The sequence below is a fragment of the Scyliorhinus canicula genome, chromosome 17, assembly GCF_902713615.1.
Source record: "Scyliorhinus canicula chromosome 17, sScyCan1.1, whole genome shotgun sequence".
NCBI lineage: Eukaryota > Metazoa > Chordata > Chondrichthyes > Carcharhiniformes > Scyliorhinidae > Scyliorhinus > Scyliorhinus canicula.
In genome coordinates this window covers 87,924,531-87,940,064 of record NC_052162.1, presented here as the reverse complement: position 1 = coordinate 87,940,064, position 15,534 = coordinate 87,924,531, and the positions used below count along the sequence as shown (strand labels likewise).

Genomic DNA, 15,534 nt, shown 5'->3' with positions numbered 1-15,534 from the left:
TGGAGTGGGGAATATTAATCCTCATTGATGATGGAGTGAGAAGTGTTGATTCTCATGCATGGTAAAATAACTGAGGAACATTAATTCTCATGGATGATAAAGAGAGTGGGGAACATTAATCCTCATGGATGATAAATGGAGTGAGAGACATTAATCCTCATTTATGATACAGAGTGGGAACATTACTCTTCATTAATGAAGGGATTGAGAAGCATTAATCCTCATGGATGATAAATGGAGTATGGAGCACTAATCCCCATGAATGATATAGGGGAAGAGGAACATTAATCCTCCCTGATGAAAAAGGGAATGAGGAGCATTAATTTCATTGATGATAAAGGGGGCGAGGAAGTTATCTACATTGATGATAAAGAGAGTGAGGAACATTAATCCCCATTGATGAGAGAGGGATTGAGGAGCATTAAACCCCATGACTAATAGAGGGAATGAGGAGCATTAATGCTCCTGGATGATAAAGAGAGTGAGGACTGAGGAACATTAATCCCTATGAAAGATAAAACGAATGTAGGGCATTAATATTCTTGGATGATAAAGCGAGTGAGAAGCATCAATCCTGATGAATGAAATAGGGAGTGAGGAACATTAATGTTCATGGATGATAAAGGGAGTGAGGAATATTAATGTCCATGTATGATAAAGTGAGTGAGGAGCATTAATCCTCGCCAATGATAAAGGGAGTGAGGAGCGTCAATCCTGGTGGATGGCAAAGGCAGTGAGGAGTATTCGTACTGGCAAATGATAAATGAAGGGAGGAGCATTCACGCCCAGGCTGCCTGGTGAAGCGGGGCGCGCGCGCCAGGAATTGAGCGGGGGAGCGCGCACGCGCCAGGAATTGAGCGGGGGAGCGCGCACGCGCCCGGTGTGACGGGGGCGGGAGGCGGCAGCGCGCTGACGTGCGTGTGCGGCGGCCATGTTGTTGTGGGCGGGGTCAGTGCGGGAGGGGAGGCGATGGGATGTTGGGGGAGGGGCGGCAGGCGGCCACGGTTTCTGTCTCTGTGTGTGTCGGCCAGCCGGTTTCCCCAGTCGCTGTCAGCCCGCCCGCAGCAGCATGAGCAGCGGCCGGCGGCGGGAATAGGATGCCGTTTGTTCAGCTAGAGGAGCCCTGGCAAAACATGGAAGTGTCGAGCGTGAGTGAGGTAGGTAGGATCGGCCGGAGGATGGAGGTCAGCGCCCTCCCGGGGTCGGCGCCCACCCCTGGGCCCTTACTTACTCTCTGCCCTCCCTCTCAGGCTATGTCCCTCCAGGGTCCTGGTTCCCTGTCTTCACTAATGGCCTATTCACTGTCTCCGCACTGGTGATTGACCTGGAGCAGGCAGGAAGGGCCGGCCAACTCCTCATATCCATACTGTTGGTGGTCTCAAACTGTGAGCCCTGTCACCCATCAATGCATTACCAAGCTACCCTACTGTGTTGCACATTGGGCTTTCCCGTACAGTTCGTCTCCCAGCACTCTTGCCACAGGGTAGAAAAGACGTCAGTCAGTGCCCTGAATCAAGTTTCAGCTTTCATAGCTCTGTTACTATTTAATCAAGCTGCATCATCACCGCTCTATACTTGCTGCCTAACAAAATTGGAAAACGTTTTCCAGGCGTCCAGTCGGTAGGAAAACAGTGGCAGTGAGTCGACGGTTGTCATTGAGGATTCCTCTTGTGTTAACACACTGGGTGATTTGTTTTGTTTTAAAGACCTATCGTATTTCCTTGCTGAGCTTATAGACAAAGTGCTGTTTCCTAATCCTTTGCTGCTGTTGAGTTGACTTCAAGCAGACCTATGGACAAATAGATATATCCGCTGATTTTGTTTTGTGCAATACGGTTTCGGTGAAGAGGTTCCCTTCAGCATGTTTGGTGTCATTCGTCCAGAATAACATCTCTGCTGTCTTTACATTGCTGAAAGAGTCTCCAATACAATGTTCATTAACCCATTCCAAGTCTCACTATTGTGTGTGGATAAGAAAATTACTTCCTGGTGTCTATTCCATTACACTTTTGTTATTCAGAATTACAAAGCATTGTTTTGGGTTCACTGGTTAGGTATTGTACCTGGCAGTTTCCTCTGTGATGTTCTTTTGAGGCTGAACAGTTCTGGTTTTGAGGCTGAGAATCTTCATCGTTCTCCTTCCCTTGGCAGATTGGGCTCTCAGTCTGGTAGGAATCAAGTGGAAAAACCCACATCCTGCCGCTCTGCACCACATGTGCTCTCCACCTCAGTTTCAGCATTTTGAGTCAAAAGTAGGATTAGTTGTGAAGTTGAAGAAACAAAGATTAATTTGCTATCTATGGGGAGAAATACCCCATATTGTCAACCCAGAAGTTTGGTGGTTGGAAGCTCGCCTCTCATTTGTGGGGATTTGGTTTCTTGATGAGTTTTACAGATTAAGGTTGCATGTCTTTGTAGTGTGTACTCTCTCTTTCTGAAGAAAGTAAAATGGGGTTGGGAGGGGGAGAGTAGCAGAGATGATGTCTAGAAAGGAAACCTGAAGCTGCCTTGTCACAGAGTGCTTGTCAGGATTTTGAGAGCTGGGCATTCCAGAATGTGGAAGAACATATGTCAACAGGTAGTCAATAAACGTGATTTATAGGTCTTTCTGCATGCCTTCCAAGCCCAGCCTCACAAAATAAATCTTGCTTTGCAGCTGGAGACTGACAATTTGCACAATTAGTATTTTTCTTAAATCCTGCAATGCATTGTTGGTGATCATGTAATGCCATTTTTTAGTACGGTATTCAGTGGCTCTATTTCCGTACTTAAAATTGTATTGTGACCTACCCACCACACTTGCATGTTCTTAACAATTAACATAATGGAGGTAATATAGGCCTATTCTACCTTTTGTATGTACCTGTCTGTGCTTCTATATGAAGGAGTTAAATTAATGCATAGTTTTAAAAAAATGTGTCCTGTTTAAATGATTATATGTTTTGCTACTCTCTGTGCTACATTTTACTTGATCTTAATAATAATAAGCTCTTATTGTCACAAGTATGAAGTTACTGTGAAAAGCCTCTAGTCGCTACATTCCAGCGCCTGTTCAGTTAAGCTGGTACAGGAACTGAACCTGCGCTTGTGGGCGTGTTCTGCATCACAAACCAGCTGTTTAGCCCACTGAGCTAAACCATCTTATTTACATGATAATTAATGTTCCATAATTATGTACATCATTGGCAATATTATGCTGATATTAACATTTCACTCGAGGTAGAATAAGATTACTCAACATCAGTTTACATAGAATCATTGAATTTACAGTGCAGAAGGAGACCATTCAGCCCATCCAGTCTGCACAGGCCCTTGGAAAGAGCACCCTAGTTAAGCTCCATGCCTCCACCCTATCGCTTTTATCCCGGTAACCCAGGAGCATTAAACTCCATGAATAATATAGGAAATGAGGAGCATTAATGCTCCTGGATGATACCCACCTAACCATTTTGGACACTAAGGGCAATTTAGCATGGCCAATCCACCTAACCTGCACATCTTTGGACTGTGGGAGGAAACGGGAGCACCCGGAGGAAACCCATGCACACATGGGGAGAACACACAGACAGTGACCCAAGCCGGGTATCGAACCTGGTACCCTGGAGCTGTGAAGCAATTGTGCCAACCACAATGCTACCATGCTGCCTCTTAATATGAAAAAAGGCATGACCAAGGGTTTCAGCAACAAATGAGCTAAACGCAAGGACACAGGAATTAGTCGCAGGTGTAGAGCAGGAAGTGGGCAACCTGTAAAAATGGAATCTAAACTTTAGATTGAGTCACTGAACCATCAGCTACTTTTAAATTTTAGTTAATATTATGGGAAACTATAAAATATGTCTTATCACAAAATTGAAAAACAAATTATCCAGCTCTGACTTGCTATCTCTTTATAATACAAATTTTAAATACTTGAAGCTGTCAGGTTGTGGCTCATGGATGCTCCAAATGCCTGTACTTGCTTTCTGTGGCAATGTGAAATTTCGATTACCTGTCACTCCACCTTGTATAATGTAGAGACCAAGTGTTCCCAGTACCAGATGTCTGTGCTGACCATGTATGTAAATGCCATTTGCTGCCAATAGGACATGTGTATGTTGGGTCCCACAGACCAGTGTAGCTTCAAAGTGTTGAAATTTTAATTTGTTTCCCACTGGGCATTGTTTCCTAGGCTGCCAGAGTAAGTAACATCAACATTCTGGTTTTCCATTTTTCACAACACCTGATTCCTTCTGATCCTTCGTTTACTTCCTCTCCCCACCCTTTCCACCAACGCCACCAACAGCTTTTGTTCTTCCATTCAAACCACTAGCCAAACTTGCTCATCTGGTTGCAAGGGAGAAGGATAATATCACAAAAGAAAATGAGGTGGTTAGAACACAAACCTGGAGATATGCAGGTTAGATTATCTACTCTTTAAAAAAAAATTATCCTAGTGCTAATGATATAGAGGTGCTCAGTTGAAGACAGCTGCCTCCTTGTGGCTGGGGAAATGAGCACGAGAGAAAGAGTCATAGCTAAGTTGTTTGTGCTTCAAGTGACTTGACTTGAGAGGAGCTTTCCTGAAGGCTTGATGCATGAAGCTCTAAGGGGGTAAAACAATGTTCAAGTAAACCCATTATGAAAAAAAGAGGAAAGAAGAAATGATAAAGCAAGAGGAAAATTTCCTATTAGTTTATACCTCATTAATCCAGAATAGCAATGCTGAAATTCTTCTTATAATTTCAGAAAGCACATTTATCAGGCCGATTTTGTATTCAATATGGGAAAAAAGTAGCAAATTGTCAAGCGGAATGTGGAGGTATATATTACATTTGGTGCAGTTGTTAAGCTGAAGCATGTGCTCAATAACAGTTCATATTTCTTACATATGCCAAACATTTGGGGTTTGTGGTGGAAGGGGAGAATTAATTCAGTCTTTTGAAATGTTTAAAGAATAGTTCATTGAGCGATTGGTTACGGTGTTACCCATGAGCAGTAGCGAGGAAAGTACTTCCCTCTGTATAATTAAAATAATTAAATTGCAATTGGTACTTCAAACAAAACAACAGTACAGAAGGAGGCAGTTTGACCCATCAAGTCCGCACTGACCATCTGAAAGAGAACCCTACCTAAGTTCCACTCCCTCACACCCCACCCTACTCCCATAACCTAACCTGCACATCCCTAGACACTAAGGGGCAATTTAGCAGGCTAATCCACCTAACCCATACATCTTGGACTGACCAGAGCACCCAAAGGAAATCCCATAGGAAAATGAGCAAACTCCACACAGATAGTCACCCAAGGCCGCAATTAAACCTAGGTTCCTGGTACTGTGAGGCAGTAGTGCTGCATTTCTGAGGCTGGTGTAATTAGTGTTTATTTACTCAAATTTGGCTTCCATGCCCTAAGGTTTGTAGAATGGGAGAAACGAGTGCCAGGAACAGAGGTCTATGTGAGGAAAATCAAGTTTCAAGTCTTAGTACATCTAGTAACAGTTGAGGCATCAAGCAAGATGCTGTGAATTTGTAATGAAGGTAAAGTACAAGCGATCTTTTTTGAAGTGCTCCTGCTATTTTCATTTTCGTGTATGTATTCTTTTAAACTTTGGTTTAACTTCTGTTCACCTATCAAAATTGTGGAAGGTAATGTAACATCTTTTCTCTCTGGATAACCTCACGTATTGTTATGATGGATGGCAGCCCCAACAAAGGGTGTGCATTTTGTACATTAGAGCCATAACTGACCATATTTATTAATGCTCTGCTTGGTATCCTCTGATGTAAGAACAGCATTATTGCTCATTGCCTCAGCTGTTACTAGATTTACTAAATTTGATATTTTATTCCTTAAACTTTTCAAAAGACTGGATTTCTTCTCCTTTAAGAGAACCCCCTCCATTCCCAAATGTTTGGCATAATGTAAATTGAGAGATATGAACTTTCATTGAGCACACACTTCAGCCAAAAAAACTGAGCTAAACATAATATAGTGCCCCCGCATTAATCCAGTGCTTCACAACTTGCTATTTTTTTCCAATATTGCTGTGTGTTAATCAGAAGGCAGTGCCAAAGAAGGATTGATTTGAAGCTTTTTATGATGTTCTCCGCCATTTTGAGTAGCCATGAGTTCACAACGCAAAACTCCACCAATTTGTAGACTGACTCAGACATCCAAAGATGGAGTGTAAGGTCTGTTGTAACAAGTATGGGGGTTATGGCTTGTTTTGGAGCAGAGATAGTATGGTTTGCATGTAGTCTACTGTAAACCTAATCTGACTAGCCTTTAGCTGGCATTAATTTCCAAATGGGGCAGAAAATACTCTTGTTATCCATTACTGGCAATGCAAAACTTGAATTTAGGATAACCTGCTACTTCTGCCCCAATAGCATGGGGCTTTTGAGAGGAACAGTTAAGTTATAGATGGATTTTAATATGGTTTCCCCAGTTTGTAACTTTGAGTTATGTACAGTGCTTTAAAGCTAGAGGGAACCTATTTCCTTTGGTTGTGGCTTTGCTGCTGGAGCAATTGCGTTGGAGAGATAGGTGGCAAATCTTTATGCTGTTTGGAGCATGGAATGCTTCGCCACAGGGAGTGGCTGAGGCAGAGACCATTGCAATTTGAAACGGAGGAAGACACAAGATATGAAGACATAGCAGTGCAGTTGGATTACTCATGCAAAGAGTCTGCCAAGCATAGTGACACAAACAACCTCCTTCAGTGCTGTAATCTGCATAAAACATGTAGTTCTCTGGTGACATGGGTTCTGAATATTTTGCACAATGAACATTAATGAAACTCGCTCTTGAAATCTTTAAATTGAACAGTTTGTGTTCTTCCCTCTTGTTTCCTCCAGTTATTTTGATTAACATTCTGTACAATACTTGACCAATTAATTAGCTAATGAATAGATCAGTATATTTTGTTGAGAATGAGGGAATGGGAGGGTGCAGGTGTAATGGATTAATTTAGTTCAATGAGGCAAAACTAACTCATGACTGATGTTAATTATCTTCCACAAGTGTAATAAATAGCATGCTTTCCCTTTTGTTTGCACTGTGTACTGTTTTCCAGCTGGTGCTTTATGAAATGTTTTTATGGAGTATGCAAAATTTTGTGTAATGCCGGAACGGTTCTATTGTTTTGCTTTTTTGTGGAGGAGTGAAGGCTGATGTATTGGAGGATCTGGCAATTGATATTGCTGAGTGCAGAGAGGAAGTCTGACGCAGGATCGCTGAAGTGTGTGGGCGAAGTAACAAAGGACTGCCTGCAATGTTTGTTAAGGTCTTGAAGTGCGTTTTAAAATTATAGCCGGAGATATTTTGCATTTAATGCGAAACAATATGTGGTGTGAATACATTTTTCTGTATCATGTATCAACAAGATTTGTTGAGCTTTGTGTGCCTTTTTTGGATGGTAGAATTTGTTTTACACTGGGCTTGATTTTTGGTTTTGGCACAAAAGAGAGGCACAGTAAAGGGCACATGAGTGCTTCAGTGTTTCACCAGTCTCTGTATAATGTTGTTATCAAAGTACCAGTGTATAAATATAATAAATGTAATTAAGAGTAGTGAATATTTAGTTTATCTTATGGATACTTAAACTATTTACCCTTGAAAGCTGACATTAGGGGTTCCTTAATGTGTGGGATTTACTGGTTATTCCTGGATTTCAGACTGTCGCTGATGTGGACATGCTAGCGAGTGGGCTTTCTGTGGCTTTGCTGCTGCAAGTTGGGGGGTATGCTGTTTTGATTTATTTCAGAGAAATCCCAAAAAGAACCGCTAGAAACCTGGCCCTCAAAATTTCAGCAACTTTGTTGTACTGGTGACGTTTTGTTCTGTTCAACTATGTGGGCAGGCAGATTTGAAAAGGGCTGTTGGTGTTCTTGCCTAAGCCAGAATGCTAAGATTTCTTCAGGTAAGCATCTTGAGATAAATGAAAATTAATGGTAACGGGGATTAAAATTTTATCTGCAGCCCCTGAGACTCCATGGTATGCATTAATGACGTTCATAAATACATAGTGCTTGGAGACCCAGTTATTGCCAGCAGCTGGGGCACTGCACACTTCTGCAGGGCCAATAGTTTAACCTCTTGTCAGCTTGTGGTTGACCCTTCACTTATTGGCCCTTTTGTTTCCATTGAGGAATCATCTATCTAATAGTGAGCTCACTGATATTCTGTCTCAGAACAACTCTGAATTCAACCTGTCGACCACTGTCTGTGAATCTGGACACTAGTTTGTTGATGCTCCAAGCTGACTCCACCATTTCAATAAGTCACAAATTGTATCCTCCCTGTTTGCAGCCAAGATATCCTAATCTCTGCTATTTGTATAATTGAACTCCCAGTATTCAAATTTGCACATTAGACAACTATCTTGGATCCAAATCCATCTCTACTGTCTTTTTTTGTGCCATGCTCCATTTCTCTTCTCTTTGCTTTTTGTTCTGTCATTTCTCCCCTTGAGTTCTTTGCTGTTCAATATCTTCCATAGCCCTTCACTACTCCTTTGCCGTCTTACCTTCCTGCTGTTATCCTGGGTTTAATACTCTCTTGGGTAAGCCCACAGCTGCCCCCGTTCCTTCTTGACATTCTAAAAAGTCACAAAAAGTCATACCAGCTCGGCTGATATGGCAATCTTGGACCGATGCTCCCTTTCCTAAATTTCTGCACTGGTATTTCCACCTCTCCATGAAGACCTTCCTGACAAACACTCTTTACCACCTGAGCAACTTATTTGATATTGTCTGATTGCACTTTGGGATGCTTGCTCTGTTACCAGCTCTGTAAATGCTAAATTATTGTCCCATCATACATTTATTCTGCCAGTATCATGCCGCTGTGCATAAGCTGACTTGCTGTATATAGGGGATCAAGAAGCATTTGAGGCCAATTCCTCTTCCCAACCTCTTAATTAACTCTTGCAGTTAATTTAAAAAAGTGTTTGTAATAATGTAGTACCTTAGATGTCCCCAGGGTGTTGCAAAACGTTTTACTCAGTTTTGTTTTGAAATACAGTCACAGTTATATTGGTGAATTTGAATGTTGGCATAGGTAGGACATGACTGCCTTTTCTAGACTTTTAAGATTGATTTGCATCTGTTGGTCAGGTAGCTTTGCAAATGTGAGCATGTTTGTAAGGTTTAGGAACTGACTTGTGCCTGTAACAGTGTGTCGTCACCTGCATGTTATGACCAATTATTTTCCGTTATTGAGAAGTCTCGGCGTTCAGTTCTCATATTTGATGTCTTTAATTCGTTCATGGGATAAGAGCATCACTGTCAAGGCCAGCATTTGTTGCTCATCCCTATTTTGTTTTGAGAAGTGGTGAGCCACCTTTTGAGTGGCCTGCCAGGCCATTTCAGAGGGCTGTTAAGACTCAACCACATCGCTGTCAGTCTGGAGACATATTACCTCGGCCAGACTATGTAATGATGACAGATTTCCTTCCTCAAACAGAACCAGATGGGCGTTTGATGACACTGGTAGTTTCATGGTCATCATTACTGAGATTAGTGTTTTAATTCCAGATTTATTAGTAAATTTAGTTTAAATTCCATCAGATGCCATGGTGGGATTTAAACTTGTGCCTCTGATGTATTCGTCCCAGCCTCCAAGTTACTAGGCCAGCAACATTACCACAATACTACTGTCTCCATGAAATAAATTCACTTACATTATTTTGAAATTCGCCTTTCTTTAGTCTAATAGCAATTAATTGTATGAAGAACATTTTGGTGCACGTATGAGCTGCTGCTTTCCTCTGGACGTGACAAGCTATCACCTTGAAAAATTTCTCTCAGAAGTATTAAATGCACAGATCAACTTGGCACCAGATATTGCTGCACTCAGCTGTGAGTTATCAAGCTGTAATTAAATTTTGTTTCATAACAAAGGGAAAAACCATTATGTCTGACTGTGTAAAGTAGCTGAGTAACTGCAGTAAATTGCATCAGTAGTTAGATGCAACATCATTCCTGTTCTACTATTAAACTATCAATTATTTTCATATCGCACTGAGGCCCAAGGCTGTTGCTGCTTCCCAGTTCATATTCAAATAGAGCAATAATAATGAAAGATAGACTTTCATTTATATAATACTTTTTATGATTTCAGGATGTTCCAAATCACTGTGAATGAAGTATCACAGAATTGTTACAGTGCAGAAGGAGGGCATTTATAATCTTTTATTTTCAGAAGTAGGCTTACATTAACATTGCAATGAAGCTACTGTGAAAATCCCCTCGTCGCCACACTCCAGCCCCTGTTCGGGTACACGGAGAATTCAGAATGTCCAAATTGCCTAACAGCACATCTTTCGGGAATTGTGGAAGGAAACCGGAGCACCCGGAAGAAATCCATGCAGAGGCAGGGAGATCTTGCAGACTCAGCACTGACTGACCAAGCCGAGAATCGAACCTGGGAACCTGGTGCTGTGAAGCAATTGCGCTAACCACTATGCTACCATGCTTCCCTGGTCCACCGTGTTTGCACTGGCTCTCCAAATGAGCATTATGGCTTAGTGCTATTCCCCTGAACCCCTGCATATTGTTCCTATGCAAGTACTTTTGTAGTATTGTTGTTGTAATGTTGAAAATGTGGCAACAAATTTCATAGTTCCATATGCAGCTATGGGATAAAGACCAGATAATCTGTTTTTGGTGATGTCGGTTGAGAGTGAACATTGGCCAGGGCGCTGTGAATAACTCACTTGCTTTTATTTTATCTAAGAGGGCATTGATTCAATATCTCATTCAAAAATGTAACATTCCTAAGTGGATTGGCATTATGGCTTGGGTTCTTAAATGTTCTTTGTTGAACGTGGAAGCTGCGGCTTAAATATCATAAGGCACAGAAATTAGTGAGAAAACAGAATAATGGTTTACATTTGAGAAACTTTTGTCCAGGCTGATCCAAATTCATATTAGTGACAATTCCAGTAACCTTTGATAATATGGATTTATTTCAACAGCAATATTAAATAGCCGTTGCTATCCGGTGTCTGACGTTCTACAAGATTTGTAACAAAAGTTTAGACTCAGCTGGATGTGACTGAGCTATTATAACATTATTACTGTTTGAGTCATGAACAATTTGACAATGCCTACAGAATATTAAATAACAGGAATTGTGGTCTCTTTGATTCCGGTCTTGATGGGAGACCCTAGGGTTTTTATCTTTTGTGATCCAATAGATGAGGTGTGCCAATAACAGCTGATGAATGGAGGCCGGAAATATCACACCAGTTTTCAGATTCTTATGCAGTGAAAGAAACTGAATCATAAGGTATCAATCATATGTTGTGCTGTACCATATTATGCAGTTGGCATAGGAAGCGTGTTTCTGTATTTTTGTTATTTTTAATGCAGTGTTAGAAATAACAGTGAGGAGAAAATGATCTTAAACAAACAGCATCCAGTGCCAATCAGATGTTATTTTGGCTCAGTTGGTGTTAGTTTCACTTCTGAGTCAGAAGTTGCTTGGCTCACGCCACACCCTAGAACCTAGACAATCCAGACTGGCTCTTCAATTTCTTGAAGCTCCATTTTCAGAGGTGCCATCCTTTGGATGAGGTTTGCTGAGATGGCTCAGGTTTACATTAAAAGGTGAGTAGGGAGTTCTTTGAGTGTCCTTGTTAACTTTCCTTCTCCAAACAATACATCACTCATGAATTGGCTGTTCCTCTTATAACTATGCAAAACATAGTTGTTGCATTCATCTATATAACTAACGGCATTTCAGAGGAACTAAATGCATGTGACTGGCTTTGAGAGGTTCACGAGGGATACAAATACAAGTTTGTGATTTCTGTTGTTGACTGAACATCGCAAGTCTCCTCTTCAAACCCTCCCCGCCCCACCCCCTGCAAACTGAATCACTCAAAGAAGAAACGCACATGCGTACCAATCGATAATACAATCAGCAAACCAAACTAACCAATTTTCTCAGCCTGACCAATCAGAAGTTCTGAAATCTTTTACAGATCCAGAGATCAGATACAGATACAGATCAAGATCTTTCTTCTTGATTACTATCCAAGAGCACACATCAAAGACTGCAATATCCCATTTCTCACCAGATTTGCTCATTCCAAATTAATTTTTTCACTTGTTTCTTTCATGGTGAAGTAGATGGCCATGTATCTGCAACTCCAGGCCAGTTTTGGGAGTGGCAAAAAACAAACCTCCTACGAGGAAATTATCCCTTCATGCTGATGCTGTGGTATCATGCATGCCTCATGTTCCAGTTATTTGGATCAGTCGACTATTACTGTATGTCAACCTATTACTCTGTGTCAACTGCTAAATCAAGACAGAGATCCCAGGATGATTTCAAGATGTGTTCACCAAATTTGCATCCTCAGTTTGATTAGGCTTTCTGTGATGTAATAATAGTAGTGCAATTTTTCCAGCAGGAAGCTACAGCTAAACATGAACCAAATTGTATTCGTTGAGGTGGTGTAAATTACATTCATCCGGGGCGGAATTCTCCAACCCCCCCCAACCAGGTCGGAGAATCGGCGTGGTGGCCCACGAATCGTGCCGGGACGCAATTCTCTGAGGTCGGCGCGGCGCCAGTCGGGTATGCACCAACTCTCCGGCCCGAATGGGCTGAGTGGCCGTCATCAAAAATCCGAGTCCTGCTGGCGCCGTTCTAACATACTCTGAGCCGACGGGGTCTGGGCGGCCTGTGGGGGTGGGAGGGGGGGGGGTGACCCCGGGGGAGGGGGTAGAGGCTCCATAGTGGCCTGGTCTGCGATCGGGGCCCTCCGATCGGCGGGCTGGCTTCTCTGCCCCTGGCCTCCTTTCCTCCGCGCCGGCTCCTGCAGCCCTGTGCCATTTGGCGTTGGGGCTGGCGCGGGCAAGAGGCCACTGCGCATACGCTAGTTGGTGCAGGTCCAACTGCGCATGTGCATCCGTGGCGCCGTGTTCAGGCCGGGATCGGCAGCTGGAGTGGCCTAGGCCAGCGCCGTCCTAGCCCCTGTAGACTGCAGAATGCGGTCCCAGAACAGGTGCTGACGCCGGAGTAAAACACTCCCGATTTTACTCCACCGTCGGCCACCCGCCCATGGTCTCTGGATCCTTTCTGCCACCTTTGTGTAGTTTTGCCAAAAAATGGGATTTACCGTCTTTGGTTATAAAGCTTTGAGGTTTATAGAATCTGAGAGCTGCCTGCTTCAAAAAACCCTTCAATTTTTCCCTCTATCCTGACAATGGATTTTGTAGTGGTTAAAGCTTTGAATAGCACCTGAAATGTCTTCAGGGAACCTCCTTCCCATAAAGCAATGGTTTTCCAATGTAGTTGTGTGGGATCAACTGCAAGTGCTCATCCACAAAGCAGCGTCTAAATTTATAAAATGCAAAATAAGACACAGGAGCCAGTCAGGGTCCAGGGATTCCCAGTTTAATAATATGTACCATGCATATTCTCAAATTTCTAATGGCAGCTCCCAACCCAATCCTTATACTGAATTGGTTTCTGATTAATTAGCATATTAACATTTCTCTACAGTGATACTCCAAGCGATTATCCAGCTCTCAAGAATTTGGATAAGGGATGTCACCACCTGATTTATGTGGGTGAGGGGAAAGGGATAGGGGCGGTGATTGTACGGAAAGAGAGGCATGGAGGGGAATCAGGGAATAATTTCTGCAAAGATATTTTAACTTCACCCTTGTATGAATGATTCCAGTCAGTCCATCTCCTCCCTCAGCATGTAAACCGATCCTGCTCAACATCTTTGTAATACTTAAAAGTTGAATTTCACCAATTTAGATTTATTTTAAAAAAAATTAATTTTGATGGTTAGCTGATTGGCTAGATGTATTTTCAATTGTGTTTTAAAAATCAATTTAAAGACAATTTCATCAAAGCAATGTGTCTGTCAACTCTAGCTGGATGGCAACACTCTTGCTTTTGAGTCAGATGTTTATGGGTTTGAGCTGCACCACAGGTTGAGGTTGTCACTTCAGTGAGAAAGTGCTGTATTGTTACAGATGCTATGTGAAGGTTGATGTGAAAAGCCTCCTGACTAAAGGAGGAGGGAGTTTCTCCCTCTTCTGGCTAACAACCTCTCATCCAACACAGTCAAAACAAATTGGTCACAGACCTTGCTGTAAGTTGGTTCAAATCCCACCACAGCAGATGGTGAAATTTGAATTCAATTTCAAACAAAATCTAATGATGACTGTGAAACCATTGCTGAATTATGGTAAAAACCCATCTGGTTCGCTAATTTCATTTAGGGAAGGAAATCTGGTGTTCTTGCCTGGTTTGGCCAACATGTGATTCTAGATCCACAGAAATGCGGCTGACTGTCAAAAACCTTCTGAAATGGGGCTGGTTTAGCACACTGGGCTAAATTGCTGGCTTTTAAAGCTGAACAAGGCAGGCCAGCAGCACGGTTCAATTCCCGTACCAGCCTCCCAGAACAGGCGCCGGAATGTGGCGACTAGGGGCTTTTCACAGTAACTTCATTTGAAGTTTACATGTGACAATAAGCGATTTTCATTTCATTTCATTTCAAATGGAGGGCAGTTAGGGATGCGCAATAAAGCCAGCGACACCCGCATCCCCAGAGCGAATATAAAAAATAAAGCTATGCACCACCGTGGCTGTTACTTGTGCCTACATTACAACTGTGACTCTATTTAAGATGCACTTAATTAGCAGTGAAAGTTAAATACAATGTTGATTTCTTTAAGCTTTGAAATAATTCAAGTTCTTTATTTCTGGAGTTTAGTCTTGAGGACACTTTATTTGGTGGAATAAGGGATTTTTCATAGAATGCATAAAATCCTTAGTGCAGAAAGAGGCCATTCAGATCAATTAAGAGTAGACTGCATAATATATAAAAGTATCTAATTATAAATTCAATCTGAATTCAATATTAAACTATGTAAACACCACCGGCATTTTGTGTTGGGCATTAATTTGTTTTGTACAATTAGTGGCTGTTGGAGATGCTTTCACACTAGAATTTATGTAATAATCTGGAATAACTGCAGTTTGAAGATCTCTGCAATTGATTTGCCAGAAAGCAGTACTGCCAATACTAAACGAGCAAATTACCAGTGCTGTTGCCAATGGTTATGGAGTATTTTAGTTATGGAAGAGCTCGGTGGGTTAATGAGAAAGATGGTAGCAGAGCGTGAACTGTAGTAATTGGTTGTTGAATAAGAAGTTTTCTTTGTCTCTATTCTCTGAGAGAGAAAAAAAGTATACTGCTCCTGACAACCTCAGATATAGAATGGTGGGAGGACAGTGCAAATTTTCCGACTTTGACTGAGGCAGAGGCATATCAACAATAGAAAAATGATGTTGAAATACGAACACAGGTTGCCTCGTTAGCCCTGTGGAAGCAAGGGATGGCACTGACTTTGTCATAGGGATCAATTATTTTTGGAATTGGAGGTGGCTGAGATGAACACTGAAGAGGGATTGCAGTTCTTTACAGTTTCTGGATAATCAAATGATTTGTTGGAAGCACATGAAATGTGCTTTTGATTTAAGAAAATGGATGATCAGTCGATGGAGTGTCCATTA

General features: G+C 42.0%; 1 protein-coding gene across 1 annotated transcript in view; it reads left to right on the top strand.

Moving 5' to 3' along the window:
- Nucleotides 1-977: 977 nt before the first annotated feature.
- LOC119952492 (ribosomal protein S6 kinase alpha-6) overlaps nucleotides 978-15,534 on the top strand; it is a 120,931-nt gene continuing 106,374 nt past the window's right edge. Inside the window, exon 1 of the mRNA XM_038776302.1 lies at nucleotides 978-1,157. Coding sequence (XP_038632230.1) covers nucleotides 1,098-1,157 — 60 coding nt within the window. The 5' untranslated portion in view covers nucleotides 978-1,097. The remainder of the gene's footprint in view (nucleotides 1,158-15,534) is intronic.